Below are 16,946 nucleotides of genomic sequence, written 5' to 3'. Positions count from 1 at the left end.
CAGCCCAATCCCTATGAACAGGTTTTTTTATGGGTGTACGCACATTTTTCAGGGTGAATGTTTCCTTTTAGACTAATTTTAAGTTGGCTATTTTTACTATTGTCCTTTTCTAAAGGTGTGCAAGTGCTATAGTTTTATCACAGAAGCTTGTTTGTAGGTACCATTTCATTAAGCATTCTACGCACGTTCCTCTCAGATTCTCCTGTATCACATCTCTGGGTTCTGAAGTTCACATGCTCATTATAGCCAATTTTCCATTACTCTAGCAATAACTGAAACCTGTTCACTATTTAAAACACAAAGCTCATTATATTTAGTAGTCTTTCTTAGTATATACAGCACAAGAAAATTTGTCACCTCCAGGTGTCTACAGCATCCTCTTCTTTTGGACCAGATTCACATCTAGAATACACGCTACACTGGACGCACTCCTTGGTTTTTGACCATAGGCATGAGAAGAGCTGGCTTGCCCATGTCTAAAAGGGAGGGGATTTCTTGTCCTTTTTGCTGGATTACACTGGGATTTTTATGAGGTAATTTTCCAGAGAGGTTGGCTATTATAAGCCTGGAAGAGTGCTGAGTGTTGGTGCATTCCAAGGCCTCAGTCTCAGCTGCCTGAAGCAATAGCAGCAGCAGAATGGTCAAAAGCATGCCTGTAATCAAGACACATTTACCATGAGAGCTCTAGCCAGGAAACTTTATATAGCAGACTGACTTTTTCATTGCCAGCGTTCCTTTCCATGTCACAGAGGCCTTGAGAAAGGAAGCTGAAAAGACAGATGTTTACATGGCTCCAGAAGATGCTTGCAATATTTTACCTAGGTAAGTCTCAAATGTATCAATCTTTGAAAAAGAAACCTGCTTCAAAGTAGACAGCATCATCCTTTTTATCCATGTAATCTGGAGAGTAACAAAACCAAACCTAGATCTAGCATAAAATCTCTTTATTTTGCAGAATGGACCTCTTAGGAATATAACTGGACAGCGTTTGAACAGTGAACTTACACTCATGCACTAGCTATCTACAAATGGTTGACCATCTACAGTTTATTCTCTCTTGATTAACTTTCCTTCTGAAAATGCAACCATATGCAAACTGAAACATGATACTTGACAAGTCATCTTTACAGACTCCAGAACAAAAGCTGAGGCTTTGTACAATAACCCTGCAGTGAAATGGATGGAAATCTAAGCCACCAATGGCTAGGCTAAAAGTACACAGGTAGACTAGCTGGACAAAGTTACTGACCACCTATTATTAGGCTGTTTAATAAACTAGAGCCTCTCCCCCTAAGCTCCCAACCTCAGCCTCCCACAGCAATTACCAGATTATCTTCCACCTTAATTTCAGCGTAAAGATTATACTCTGTGTTATAATAACCTTTGGAGCAGAAGTACGTGTGCATTCACTGTGAACTATTTGTTTAAATAAAAAACAATCCAAACCATAGCTAATAGGTATTACATTATTTAAGCATGACTGCACCTGGGAAACCAAATCAGAGACCTGAGCTTCATAAACACACTTTGCATCCACAAACAGAACAAAATAAGTTCACTGCCCTAACAAGCTAAAAGCAAGACATCAGCTGCGTACAGACAAATCCAAGGTTGTGCTGGATAGTTCTGTCCAATTCCACAGAGCCAACTGTTAAAAAAATAAATTTGCTCTAGCAGTCACTGCTTTTTACTACTGCTCCTCTACCTCCCTTTCCTGGGAACTACATTGCTCAAACTCCACTCAGCATTCGCAAGCTATAATACTGGGAGGCTTCTGATGGATAACCCTGCCAGCATTATGGATTTGAATGTCTCCCAGCCTCTATCTGCAAACTTCGTTGTTGGTCTGCTGGCGCATCCTTGGACAAATAAACACGAGAACATAAGGATGCGAGACAGATTTTAGCTTCTTAGACACTAGTCTCTGTTCACTAGTAGTTTAGTTGTTGTAGGTAACACAAGACATCAGTGACTTGGGGAATATTAAAAGTCAATTCAGTAAGTTCAGAAAATAATTTTTGTGAGAGCATTCTAAATGGATATGACTGCATTTCAAGACAAAAGTAAAGGCTTTTGCAGTAACAGAGACTCAAGAGGATCAGATACCAGACTTGAATGTTTACATCTGCTGCCTTTTTACTTCATTTAGTTTTCCTAAAGGAAGGGCAAGACCATGTAAATGATTAAAATTGTAATTCTGAAGGAAACATATAAGCAAATGGACCACATAAAAATTCAATATACTTAATTTCCAAACAATAAAATTACCAGCTATGCAATTTTTCCAAGTTTTCTAAGCCCGTATGTTATTTAGATTGTTTTAAAATATTTATACACAATACTGAATAAGCTTTTGATTGAATAGGTACAAGTATGGTAAAGTCTTACATCATTCAGTACTTGGACAGACAGTGGACAAGAGAGACTTAATGCATATTCTATTCTTAATAGAAAACAAAATGCAATTTTGGCATAAAGCCTAAAGGCATCACATCAGTAACAGGAGCACAAAGTCTGACATTACAAAAAATTCTTTTCTATTTCTCAATGTTTCCAGAAAAAACACGCAAATGTTAGTGACATAATGCCAGCTCTCTTGGTTCTCTCTTTTCCTTTTGCTTTAATACTTTGCATTTCTGCTCACAGTAGTTTACAAGTCTGCTCTTTCTAACTAACTTTACTTTTAATGAGACAGACTCCTTCCGTAAGGTTTTCACCGATACCAGAGGCAAATGCGTCCAAACACATATGCTTCTCTAAAGACACCCCGGAGACAGGATGCTAGGCTAACAGGCCTTTGGTCTGGGCTAGTATTGTCTTAACTGGCAAGACAAATAAAGCAGGATCAGTTTCGATTTCACCTAAGCAATCAAAGCTAGTAGGGATGGGGCAGATGGATGATGGCAAAGAAACTATGCAAATATTTCTACAAGTAATTAGCTATTATTGAACTACTTTGAGTATTAGAATACTGTTTCCTAATGAACTACTTGCAATAAAAGTGGAAAATACTCCATATTTTTGTAGATTAAGACAACACTACACACAAACTTTCCACAGAGAAAATTCAAATATCTGGGAGTCTACTAATCAGAAATCTGAAGTTTCAAATCTCTACCCTCTAACCGTAAAAATTTTAGGATAAGAAAACAGTATTTTGCACGAAAGAGAAATAAGATAGTCCCCTTACAAGGATTCTAGAAGCACACCTCAGCTTGTAAATTACATAACTTTACGCAAAGCAAATGTTTTTCAGTGACAGTTGTCATAAATTAAACTGAAACACTGGCGAAGGCAACTGTAAGTAATGGTTCCGAGTAGTGAATGAACTCAGAAAAAGATCCAAGTATCTCAAATTTTACTCAGTTTCTTAAGAGAATCTCTGGCAGCATCCTCTTCCATTATAATTAACCAGTGAAAACAGGAACTACGCACATCTCAACAACCCTGGAACATCTATAGAAAAACCTTTTACTACTTCCCCACATAAGCAAAGTATTTTAGCTTCTTTCAAATAAAGTTGCAGCAAATAAAAGGAAAGCAAGCATCATATGATATGCTAGCTCTCTGCTTAACACATGAAGTGTTTTGTACTCCATTGTAGTTAACGGATTACAGGATTAAACAGAAAGAGAGAGTAAATCCGTACATGTTTAATGTCATATGTAGTGACTTCTCAGTCTTTCCACATCAATGCTCGTTTGGATTTCAAGTAGCAACAAACTGTTGCAAGACTCTGAGATCATCAAAAGATATTACTTCTACCTTAGAAAAGCAGACTCAATGACATAGTTCCCTTCCTTATAGACCAACAAATTCAAAGAGACCCATGGCATGTGCAAAGCAGATGTTCTTGATGTAGCGCATAAACATGCATGATATTTCCATTAGGGCTGTGCTGGTTTTGGCTGGGATAGAGTTAACTTTCTTCATAGCAGCTAGTATGGCGCTGTGTGTTGGATTTGCGCTGGAAACAACGTTGATAAAGCAGGGATGTTTTACTTACTGCTGAGCAGTGCTTACACAGAGTCGAAGCCTTTTCTGCTCCTCACCCCACCCCACCAGCGAGTAGGCTGGGGGTGCACAAGAAGTTGGGAGGCACACAACTGGGACAGCTGACCCCAACTGACCCAAGGGATATCCCATACCATATGACGTCATGCTCAGCATATAAAGCTGGGGGAAGAAGGAGGAAAGGGGGGACATTCGGAGTAATGGCGTTTGTCTTCCCAAGCAACTGTTACATGTGATGGAGCCCTGCTTTCCTGCAGATAGCTGAACACCTGCCTGCCGATGGGAAGTGGTTAATGAATTCCTTGTTTTGCTTTGCTTCCTTGCACGGCTTTTGCTTTACCTAATAAACTGTCTTTATCTCAACCCACGAGTTTTCTCACTTTTACTCTTCTGATTCTCTCCCCCATCCCACCTGGGGGGAGTGAGTGAGCGGCTGTGTGGTGCTTAGCTGCCGGCTGGGACTAAACCACGACAAGGGCATATTCATATGAGGTGACTGACTGAAAGACAGGACAGTGTTGACTAGAAATCATGCAAGTCCTAACTACTCTCAGTGTTTACATCAGGAAATCACATTTTAATTTTGGCAGATGATACTGGAATATGCGTGTTTTACATACATGTTTTCTCTCTGTAGCCTTCAGAGATTTTGCAGCGTAGTAAAACAGTTGGGTTCCACACAATGCTACCCAGTATTTTGTCCAAGATGCTACCTAGACAGAAAAGAGAAAAAAACAGAAGTGCAACAGATAAGCAAAATGTTTCGTACTATTGAGCTGTAAAATAGCAGGCATCATCCTGCAAGAACATGACAGCACTAACTGTCCAGCCAAACCATCAGCCATGTTTCTAAAGCTGCTGTTTCTGGTTATTTGTGTAGGCCTACGAACGCATTAAAAACCTAGGAAGCAGAAAGAACATGTGCCTTTCCTCACTAATCTGAGAAAAATTTTCTGCATCTTACTCCATGCTTTCAGCAACCCTTACTGAACACTTCATCGAGTTAGAGGACATTTGTCCCTTTTCCATTTTATGTACTGCCATAAGGTATGCCCTATTGGCATGAATATGTATTTTGATTTTTAATTCCTAATCATGCATTTGCAATGCAAATGCTAAGGGTTATTATCTATTGATAAATTATTAGTATCTACCTACTATTCAGGAAGACAAAACATGCTCCTGTCTTCTGAAGCCATCAGTAATTATAAGAAGTTTTATGTAGCGTTACACTTCTACTCCCTAGATTATGCATGTAGCTTTATAAACTGAATAAATCCACCAAACAGAAGAATGCAAACTCTAGCAGTGACCCTAATGGCAGAGGAGATTTCAGACACTTGAATTAGTTGCACAATGGCCATTTTGTTGTATTTATAACTGGGTAAAGGAGGATTATGAAAAAATGAATTAAAAATCTTACTGTAGGTTTTTTGCCTTCTTTCAGCAAAGTCTTCCTCCTGAGAACACCTTGAATAGTAACTGCTCCTGGATACAAATGAACAGCCAAATCTTCAGATTCTAGGGAGCTGAAAGGAGCATGTGAACATTTGTGTGAAAAAATATTTTTCCTAAAGTAGTTTTCCAATCATTACCACAAACTAATGCAGACATCTGTATTTTAATTTAGAAATGTCAACTTTTTATTTATTGGACTTCATTGTGGAAAAAGACTTTGGCTGTTACAAGGAATTGCTGTTGTGGAATTTATACTCACAAGCAAAAGTGATCAGAAAAATTAATTAGCCAAGCAGGTAATCCTTAATTAAAAAAATTAAAACTCAAGACACAACTGAAATACAAGAACAATTAATTTTAAAAAGCAAACGTTTGAAGTACATTCATACTGTTGCTGTTTGTGTTAAAACCTCTCCTTCAGCCCTTGCAAGAAAGACTGAGTATTTTTTTGTTAGAAACACCGGAATCATTAGCACATCAAAAACGAAGCACAGCTCAAACATGCACAACCTTTAAAATTTCTGAAAGCAAGAAGAGTGGGCAGGAGCAGTAATAAAGAGTAGAAACCCAAACCACAGCTTTAAGGTGTTTTAATGCATCTGGTACTCTGCTGATCATCTGCCCTATGTAGGATCTAAGAGCAATGGGACAAAACAAATGCCAGGTACAGCACTCTGAAAAGAAAACTTAGCTTTATAAAATTACAAAGCTGACAGGCTTACAAAACATTCTCAATCAAAAAAAGTTAGAACAGAAATGATTTCAGTAAATGTCAATCAGACCGTATAACTAAATTGCTGAACCCAGCAGCTTTTTAGAAAAGCCAAGAAATTGAACAGCACCTGAAACTCGTTTTGAAGTAAGCCAGGACTTGCTGTTTCATCCATCCTAACATTCATGAATGTTCAAAGTAAATTGGAAATCTAGCAAACATTTTCATTGCAGCACCTACTGAGGATGATGATATGGAGACAATTTTGGACACTGACAGATGTGAACATGAGTTTAATTCAGTGAGACAATGCTTGCTTCTTGACACAAAAAAGTTTCATTGTTAATGGCCATCTCTTTCCAACTACAGTGCCTCGCAGCTGGAGACAGAATTTGTACTTTAATTAATCAGAATAATCTGTTATATTACTATGTCAGCTTGCAAATAATACTATATATAATGAATTGGGGCTAATTTTAATGTGTTACTCATTTTAGCCATATTTCTTATTTCAGGGAAGAGGGGAAAAGAAATTTAATACAGAACTGCCAGCAAAGAAAACATCTTGAATGCCATCCATTAGCACAAGAAGCAGCTCTGTTGTCCACATGAGAACTACCAACACTGCTACGCAGTGGTGGGCAGTTAAAAAGCTACCTCTGGTCAAGCATCTTTAAGCCTTCATATAAAGATCTAGCGGTTCAGAATTTGGATTTGCAGACCAGAATGAACAAAAGCCCTTATGGTGATACAGATTAAGTCATAGATGAGGAAAGCTTTAAGTCTGAAGAAAAAGGTCTCTACCTTTATTTTGACACGTAAGTTAGAAAGATAACATCAGAACACACCCACTTAATTATTAAACCAAACCAAATCACCAACACCAGAGGGAAAGTTTGACACCTCTGTGTGCAGTGGGGATTGTACCTGCTGGCCTTCATGTGGCCTCGATAGCCATTTCGTGACACTCTTGTCCCCGGACCGAGAGAATGGTACAACCTGTTCCTGTTGGATTCCATTATAAATTGTACGTATTACATATACTTTTATTCACACAAACAGCATGACTGCTAAAACAGCATAGTATATTTTTTTTTGTGTGTGTATCACAAAGCCACTTCCTCCACATAAGAAACAGAGGATAATTTTATTTAGAAAAATGCATGCAGGAGTGGATACCACGTTTCTTGTTTCATCAGATGTTATCTTTGTCAGTAATCATAATACTGCAGTGTTTTACTGGCACTGAAGAATAATACATTTTGAGAGCAAAGTCTGCATTTAGTTCTTAGAGACTAAATCAATGTAAAGGAACCATACTAATAAAACTTGTATGTCTTTAAACTCTACAGATGTTACTACCAAAAAATTATTCAAATTTTATGAGTATGCACACATACAAACTGTTGGGCTGAAAGGAATCAAAAGCACTATCAAAATATGACTGACACTGCTTAAAATACTGTTCTATTAAAATAACAGTGAAGTAAGCTAGGCAACATTTCAATTCTCCAGTTCATACCAGTTTTAAACTTCACATACACACTTCACATTTTAGAGTCCTTACCCTGATCTATACTGTTATCCATAGCCAGGACTTGTGTTCTAGACCTGCCTTCTGAATAGTGCTTTGCTTCACTGAACCTTGTTTTTCTGGACCAGATCCCTCAGTTGCCTGAATTCCATTTCAGTCAATAGAAGCACTTTGTCCTCACCTCCTATTTTTTAATCCATTTTTCTAGTTGCTTGTATTACACTGAAAGACTGAAAATCAGCTCTAATTCTGCAGAAGCAGGCAGTTATGTACAAGATAATGAGAATTTTACAGGCAAAATCTCCTACACAGTATAAATCTAACAATCTGTCACCTGTGAGAAGGGCTTTGTATTAGCTGGACAGGGCTGTTATTTCTCAGAATGGGAAACCTAACCAAGTAGCAATGTCATGTTTCAATTTGAACTCAGAGTAGCATACAGCAGGCAAACAAAACAGTCTTAAAGAAGGGAGACAGTAAAGGTCAGCAGCATTAAACAAGAATGTTTGTTTGCTTTTGGTTTTTTGTTCGTTTTTAAACCGGCTCAAACTATTGACTTTGCTGCAGGAAAAATTATCAAAAAGATACTAATGAATTACTATCTACTTATCTATTTCAGAATATGCCATCATTTGATTTTTCAACATAACTGGTATCTTTGAATTTATTAAATATTTTTAAAATACATTCAAGATATAGACAAATAAAACAATAATTAAGATGAAAGAAAGGAAACCATAAGATAAGCTGTATATTTATGTGTATATATATTTTGCATGCAAATGAAATACTTTTTCTTTTTACCTTTAAACTTGGGTTTTTTTGCATAACAAGGAGGCTATCACTCTTGCATTCAAGCTATTTCAGGGATATCTGTTCAGAGACACTCAGGATGACAACCAATGACACTGAGTGTCACTTAGTATACGGCCCTTAACATGATGTAACTGTCAGGACATGGAATTGAAGTGCTTCAAGTAATTTTGATTAGCCTAAAGGGACACCCCAATGCTGAAAGCTCTTACTCAGTTTCAAACTAAGTTTCTGTTGCACTTAAAAACAATCGGTGACTCTAGTTATCATCCCTTCCACATTTCCCAGTTACGAACAACAGGAGGGCCAGGAAAAACAAGAATATTTGATACAATTCCTTCTGTTACCTGGGGCATCTGTGTGTGGAGTATCTAATTACTTCCTGTTAGGCATATTATGCAGATTTAACCCCTCCTACCCAAAGATCCTGTTCCTAAATCACTGGGGAATACCAAATTCCCACTCACACTGCATAGGAAGTAGTCATTAACAACAATGGAAGTATCCTAATTTTGCCAGTAGCTGTTAATTCCAGATAACTAATGCTTCTCCCTCACTTAAAAACTCCTTTGTAAGACTGGAAACCCACTGTACAGACCAAAACTAGAGAGACGCCCTCTCTAGTTATCTTAAATTTTAACATTTGCCTTTCAGTGTATTACCTATTAAATTCCAAAACATGCTTCGTCTTCGTATAAACCAAGGAACAGACACAAGGTTGCTGCGTATCTCTAGGAATTTCACACATGATGTTTTGAATGTCTCTAAGGAACCCAATCCCTCCCCCTGGAAGCAGGCAAGAGAACTCGCCCTCAAAAGCATGCAAGTTCAGAGGTCCCAAAGAGCGCTCTCAGGAGAGAGGAAAGTACTGAAGGCAACTGGAATTTGCAGGAGGAAGAGGAATCTTCTGACATAATTGTCTGACATGGAGCAAACCTTTTAACTGGGGGGAGTCTGTGCCAGCCAGTTCTCATTACGACAGGGATGAAAAACCTCTGCTTTCTCTCAGAAGTCCACACAATTCTGGAGAGTGTTACCATTCCCTAAAACCACGAGCTTAAGCCTGAACCTTACTAAAATTTTTAAGTTTCTTGTGCTATTTAAGGTAAAAGCACTCAGTTCACCACTTTGTCTAAGGCTTTCCCATGTAACTTTTTGGCTTTGAGAAATAACCTGAACTTGATTAACTCCGTAATGCAACAGGAAAGGAAAAGCAAGAAGAAAACCTTTTGAATGTTCAGGTTGCATCACAAAGCACATAGAAGTTACAGATTTTCTTTCTATGGTCATATGCAACGTTCTTATTTCTTACCTAATGGAATCATAAGGGCATTTCCTCATGTATGTAATCATATCTATAGCATGAGATATCAAAGAGTTCACCTTTGGCACTGAGATACTTTCAAAGATTTCTTCCAAAAGTAACGCAGAACTTCAACTGCTTCAATGAATTGAAGCAGAATATGAGGTTTGTGGTAACAGTTCCCAACTATAAAGTTCTTTGACAAAAATTTATACCAAACACGTTTTCATAGCATGGTAGAAAACGTCATCCATGGCAATTCTGAAGCTGAATTACCTGAAATTGAGTTATGGAAGCAAACTATGTGCTGTATGGCGCATCTTACTGAGCTGTGGAAACATGACATTTCCAACTTCTACTATATTAACTACAGCTGTTAGTCTTTTTCTGCATTCTTAAATACAATATGGGAAAGGATCGAAATGGTTAATGTCACCTGACCATTTTCAGGTGTTTTGCTAAAGAGCAAGATATTAATCCTGAACCACAAAATCAGACATTAGCAAGGGGTATTACTGTGCTTTCCCATGTAATGCGGGCAAGTAAGAACGAAGCAAGAGTAGATGGGAGAGACAAAATGGTAACTATGTCAATGACGAGAACAAAGCAGCCAAGAATGGATGAAATGTCTCGGGGAAAATGAAAATCCCATAGGTCACATGAGTAGCATACACAGGATATGCAAATATATAAAACCAAAGAGTCATTTGGGGTTTAATGGTACTCTGGTTGAGCTATTTAGAAGAATGTGTGCAATGATGGAGTGTCCAATTAGACCAAAGCCCTATTAACTACTAGTAAGCAGAAGCTACTTCTCTGCTGCTTTAGCAGATCCAGTAAACTTACTACAGTTTATTAATAGTCTCACATATAGATCACTAAAATAAAACATCATTTTCAAGACTAAGTGAGAGAGTGTAAGTAGCAACATCTGAATAGATAAATGCAGTTTTTGAGTGGCAGTTTTTCTTACCTTTCAAATGCTGGCCAGGAAGTCTCTTCACTGAGTTCAGAACCATCACTGCTACCTTGAAAAAGATAAGAATGAATGATAGTTTATTTCATCATCTACACCCCAACTGTTTCGTCTGTTTCTCCTCAGAATAGCTAAGATTAAACATGTAAAAAATACTCCCCTAAAATACTACAATAAAAATACTTTGTCATTTGCTTCAGGAATTTCACATAAACTGAGGTAGAGATTTGAAAGGACTGGAGGTAGAGGAGCACTAATAAATAGGAGAGGTATTTTCAAAATTTAAAGAACATCCTAAATGCGGATTTGTCTGATTAACACAACAAGTATTTAAAAAGAAAGGTCACTTATTTAAATAACTCCTTATGAAATCATATATGCTCTTGACACAGAGGCGCAACTTCACGATAGTACAAACTCATTGCTGGATCTCCACACATTAGAAGGCTTTGCTGATTTGAAAAGCCTTAAACAGCTTTTTAAAGCTATCTCACTATATGAGACCACAACAGACTTTCTCTCCTTCTGTGCTTCACAAAGTAACCCAATACTACTGCAAGTATTTCATTTTAAACACTTAAAGTAGAGGAAAAACACAAAATCCAAATATCTAATGCATTGACTTATGGCAGGACCACAAATAACATACTAACTTTACAATTATAGTAAATCCTATCAGCCTGAAAATTAGTATTTAGATACAGACACAAGGTAGTGTTACCTGTAACGTTCTTAAAAATCAGTAAATATACATCAGTATACAAATACTGTTAACAGCACTCAGTAACTTCAGTTACTAACTGTACTACAAACAATGTTCAACCTGTTGTCTTGCCAGCTCTTCACCTTTCAGACCAGACCAGCTTCCCATACCAGCTACCATCCTTGCCCTCCACTTCAAGCCAGCATGTGTTTTTGGCTCCAGACAATCCCAGCTCCTCAGTTTCAGCCTAATTCAATGTCAGTCACCGCTAAAAGCCCACCCTTTGGCACACCAACTTGACAGCTTGTTTGCTCTGCCTCCTGAATACCCACATATAAAAGGAAGAATTGATTTACAGTGATTTTCAGACAACCTGAAAAAAACAATCTGAATCAATGCACCTTACTTAAGGGTTCCCACAGAGAAACAAAGGCTGAAAATGGGAACAAGTTCCCTGTAATTTTACACAGAAAAGCAGCAGGGAACAGTGGTGCTCTGAAGAATAAAGATAATCTGTACAAAGGTAAGTCTGGCTATCCACTGAGTAAACACAGTAAAAAGACAGAGGCAATAAAAAGTCATACACAGCAGGGGTAATTCCAGCCAAGAGCCATGAAAATCCCAGCATGGACTGAAGTTCTCTCTGTGCAAAATCCAAGAGAAAAATGCATGTCTTTATCTGCCAGCCAATTCAACTTGGATGCCTCTTTTCCAAACATTAGCTCAACAGCCTCATATTAACATGATCTCTAAGGGATACTAGACAATTTGGTCTCAGCTTATCCTGAACTTTTCTTAAAGGAAGGTCTTAACCTGGTTCACACTAACATTATTGTAAAAGGGACTTGTATAGTGGAAGAAGCTAAGAGACATATAAAAGCAATGTTCCAGCGGAGCTACTACTGGCTCTTAAGCTAGGCATAAAGGTCTGCAAGAGTACAATACTCAACAGGTGACTAATTATTTTCTAGAAGTGTCTTTAAGATTTTAGTACTTACATTCTCAGATCATTCATCCTTAAGGGTTCAACTGCTTAAAAAGTTACAGCAGCAGGTAGCTTGCCCATAAAAGAAAAGTACAGTTACTTATACTTCTGTGACTTACACTTCCTCTGTAGCTGTGAGGACAACGTATTCAAGAGCCACAGTTACTACAGCTGAGTAAGTGTTCTTACTTCAAGTGACTGTCTGCACAAATTCTATCTATCAGCAAACAGTCATTCTGGTGCCACAATGCAGGTAAGCAAGAAGTGACTATAAAAATAATCAGAAGTTCTGTTCAGCACAGTTTACATCTGACCTGCACCATGGAAAGGTAAGAGAATATGTGGACCGAACATCCACCCAAGGGTGCTGAGGGAGCTGGCGGAGGAGCTTGCCAAGCCGCTCTCCATCATTTATCAGCAGTCCTGGTTAACAGGGAAGGTCCTGGACGACTGGAGGATTGCCAATGTGACACCCATCTACAAGAAGGGCCGGAAGGAGGATCCAGGGAACTACAGGCCTGTCAGCCTGACCTCGGTGCCGGGGAAGGTTATGGAGAGGCTCATCTTGAGGGCGCTCACGGGACACGTGCGGGATAACCAAGGGATCAGGCCCAGCCAGCACGGGTTCATGAAAGGCAGGTCCTGCTTGACCAACCTGATCTCCTTCTATGACCAGGTGACCTGCCTAGTGGATGAGGGAAAGGCTGTTGATGTTGTCTACCTGGACTTCAGCAAAGCCTTTGACACTGTTCCCCACAGTATTCTCCTGGAGAAGCTGGCGGCCCATGGTTTAGACAGGTACACTCTTCGCTGGGTAAAAAACTGGCTGGATGGCCGAGCCCAGAGAGTTGTGGTGAATGGGGTGAAATCCAGCTGGCGGCCGGTCACAAGCGGAGTCCCCCAGGGCTCAGTTTTGGGGCTGGTCTTGTTTAATATCTTTATCGATGATCTGGATGAGGGGATAGAGTGCTCCCTCAGCAAGTTTGCAGACGACACCAAGTTGGGCGGGAGTGTCGATCTGCTTGAGGGTAGGAAGGCTCTGCAGAGGGATCTGGACAGGCTGGATCGATGGGCCCAGACCAACTGGATGAGGTTCAATAAGGCCAAGTGCCAGGTTCTACACTTTGGGCACAACAACCCCAGACAACGCTACAGGCTTGGGGACGAGTGGCTGGAAAGCTGCCCTGCAGAAAAGGGCCTGGGGGTGTTGATTGACAGCCGGCTGAATATGAGCCAGCAGTGTGCCCAGGTGGCCAAGAAGGCCAACGGCATCCTGGCCTGTATCAGAAATAGTGTGGCCAGCAGCAGTAGGGAGGTGATCGTGCCCCTGTACTCGGCGCTGGTGAGGCCGCACCTCGAATCCTGTGTTCAGTTTTGGGCCCCTCACTACAAGAAGGACATTGAGGTGCTGGAGCGTGTCCAGAGAAGGGCGACGGAGCTGGTGAGGGGTCTGGAGCACAAGTCTGATGAGGAGCGGCTGAGGGAGCTGGGGTTGTTTAGCCTGGAGAAGAGGCGGCTGAGGGGAGACCTTATCGCTCTCTACAACTACCTGAAAGGAGGTTGCAGAGAGGTGGGTGTTGGCCTCTTCTCCCAAGTGACGAGTGACAGGACTAGAGGAAATGGCCTCAAGTTGCGCCAGGGGAGGTTCAGGCTGGATATTAGGAAAAAGTTCTTTACTGAGAGAGTAGTGAAACATTGGAACAGGCTGCCCAGGGAGGTGGTAGAGTCACCCTCTCTGGAGGTATTCAAGGAGCATGTGGATGTGGCATTGTGGGATGTGACTTGATGGGCATGGTGCTGTGTGGTGTGGGTGGGTTGTTTTGGTGTGGGTTGTGGTGTATTTTGTGGTTTGTGGGTGGTTTTGGTATTTTTTTGTGTGGTTTTTTTTTTATGGTTGGACTTGATGATCTTACAGGTCTTTTCCAACCTTAGTGATTCTGTGATTGTTCTATGCACTTTTATAGAGGAATACCACCAGACAGATCATGAAGTATCCCAGACAAAACTGGAGTAACCAGCTGGAGTAACCTATCCAGATGGAGCCTGCTGTTATGGTAGAAGTCTTTGCAAAATCCCAAAACAAAGTTTATAGTTTCCTGGTAGAAACAACTGTCACTTAATATTTTCAGCAAATTCTACATCCACATCACAGTGAAAAGCTCAATGTTTTATTTCATCCAAACAAAAACACAGCTGCATTCTCTGTAAGGCAATGTGCAAAGTGTCTTCAAACAAACAAGTAATGTGGTTTGGGGATGCAGAGACAGAATCAGATGTAATAGAATTCAGAGACAACTTTAAGCAGGTATTTTGGGTAAGACCTCCCAGCTGACTGTCTTTGAGGAAGACTGTTTATAGTGGAATATCTTATAGTAAGATCTTAAAGTTCTGTAATCCTTTTAGCAGATGGAATGACAATTAGGAAAGTAGGTTTCAAGTATGATTATTTCTCAGCATGATGATTTCTTAAGAAAGGGAATCCAGCATCCTGGACTGTTGCGAAGACAAGAGTGAATTTCTTGAGCCATTTAAACACCAAGGAGCACAAATGAGAGAATGGCATGAACAGGAAGTGAATAACTGATGCTACTATTAGGTGCACTCGCATCAAACTAAGGCGCAGACTGCATTATTCTAAGCAAATGTAGTAGTCCAGGACCTGCCATACTGGGTTGTTTCTAAGAAGGCCTGATCCAGACATGTCCAAAAAGAGAATGTCTCCTATTTGTTCAGTTAGCCTACTTAAGAATTTTGTAATAATTCTGCCTGGAAGGGACCTTGGAAGGTTATCTGGTCCAACATCCTACTCACACAGAATCACACACAGAATCATTAAGGTTGGAAAAGACCTATAAGATCATAAAGTCCAACCATTAACCCAGCACCACCATGGCCAATAAACCATGTCCCGAAGTTCCACGTCTACTCAAACCTAACTTGGCGATCAGATTGCTGACGGCCTCATCTAGTCACGTTCTTCAAGGATGCAGTGTCTACAATCTCTCCGAGCAATCTGTTACTGTGTTTCACAACCTGCATGTGAAAAAAATTTTCCTTGCACGTCATTGAAATTGTCCTTGTTGCTACTTGGAGCAGTACGTTCTGCAAAATGGTGCAGTAATTCCTGTTTGCCCTAGTCATCCAGCCAACACTGAAGTTATTAGGGACAATTAAAAGTCTTACTTATTTCCTTATTACTGCACGCATTTAGCTTTATATTAACAAGTGGTGCAACTTCAGTACGACTAGAGGTCTACTTGATTGAGGCCCACGTGATAGAAACCCACAAAATTAGAACTCACTAACAATACCATATTATGAAGTAATTTTTTATAGTTAAAATAGGTTGATACGTTAAAATTTTGCCTGAAATGACATTTTGATGGCAACTATATTTGATTTGCTAAGAAAGTTACATTTCAAACACTGTACTAAGTACTATACAGAAAGATCTAAAAGCTAGAGTTGTTTTTTAAAAATGCAAAGAGCAGAAGAGCTGAAATGTCATCCTTCAGAAAGCGATAATCCTTGTTACAGTATCAGTTCAGTTACAAGAGTTAAACGAATTTGGGGGATTCATAAACAAAAAGTTTCATTTAAAATTTTAATCTATACAGAAATTGCCAATTACACTTTTAAAAGCAATGTTAATTTAGAAAAAAGTGGGCCAAACGTCACAGCTGTTGATTTAAGATTTATACTGATGCTTATACAGATTTTAAAAAATTGTAACAAAAACCTGGAAAAGGTTGAATTTTAGCATTTGACTAGCCCTCTTTAACATCTATATAGAATACATCTAACAGGATTTTTTTAGATTCTAAAAAAACCTCTAGAAGATCTTTTGCACAACAAAAGTTCTGATACTAAAAAACCTCTTTCCTGAAAAGCAGAAGAATATACATTACATCCCCCCCCCCCCCCCCCAACAAAACAGAGGTGAAAGGAACTGTTTTTAACTTACTAAAAGTTAGATGCCTAGCCAAATTATTTTTAAACATTAAGTGCACTATTTAACTATCACCTCAACTGGAAATATTTCATTCATTCAGTACTTTAAAAATATATCACCTTCTTAAATTCTTCTCAAGTACGTACTCAATATTTGAGTTTTTCCAACAACCTCAAGCAGGTCTTCAGGTTAAACTTAATAACAAATCCTAGGTAGTATAAATCCTTTCTATTAAGTAATGCTCTACCAAGTTTTGGGTTTAGGTAAGAAGCCACTTGACACAAACCAGTATCTTCCTAGTTTTCTTCATTGCTAATAAAATTAAAAATCTCTTGTACAGGAATAAAAAAAAAAAAACCAGAGTTGTGTTGATCTTTACTACATAACAGGAAGGCTTTTTCCTATCTTAGGTGTAAGAGCAATTGCAAAATGGTTTTTTCACTAACCGTGCTGATGATTACCTGACAAGTTTCAGGATTGTTTACACAGAGCTCTA

General features: G+C 39.2%; 1 protein-coding gene across 3 annotated transcripts in view; it reads right to left on the bottom strand.

Annotated features, from left to right (window-relative positions):
* Positions 1–16,946, bottom strand: part of RALGPS2 (Ral GEF with PH domain and SH3 binding motif 2) — a 101,881-nt gene that overhangs the window by 7,658 nt on the left and 77,277 nt on the right. For 2 of the 3 annotated variants that reach the window (XM_059821763.1, XM_059821764.1), the window contains exons 13-16: positions 10,808–10,862; positions 7,112–7,189; positions 5,438–5,543; positions 4,635–4,727 (exon numbers count right to left, since the gene is read on the bottom strand). In XM_059821763.1, the coding sequence (XP_059677746.1) occupies positions 4,635–4,727; positions 5,438–5,543; positions 7,112–7,189; positions 10,808–10,862 (332 nt within the window). The remainder of the gene's footprint in view (positions 1–4,634; positions 4,728–5,437; positions 5,544–7,111; positions 7,190–10,807; positions 10,863–16,946) is intronic. The other variant, XM_059821765.1, reaches the window with a different exon arrangement.

The sequence above is a fragment of the Gavia stellata genome, chromosome 10, assembly GCF_030936135.1.
Source record: "Gavia stellata isolate bGavSte3 chromosome 10, bGavSte3.hap2, whole genome shotgun sequence".
NCBI classification, from domain to species: Eukaryota; Metazoa; Chordata; class Aves; order Gaviiformes; family Gaviidae; genus Gavia; species Gavia stellata.
This window is presented reverse-complemented; position numbering and strand designations above follow the sequence as displayed.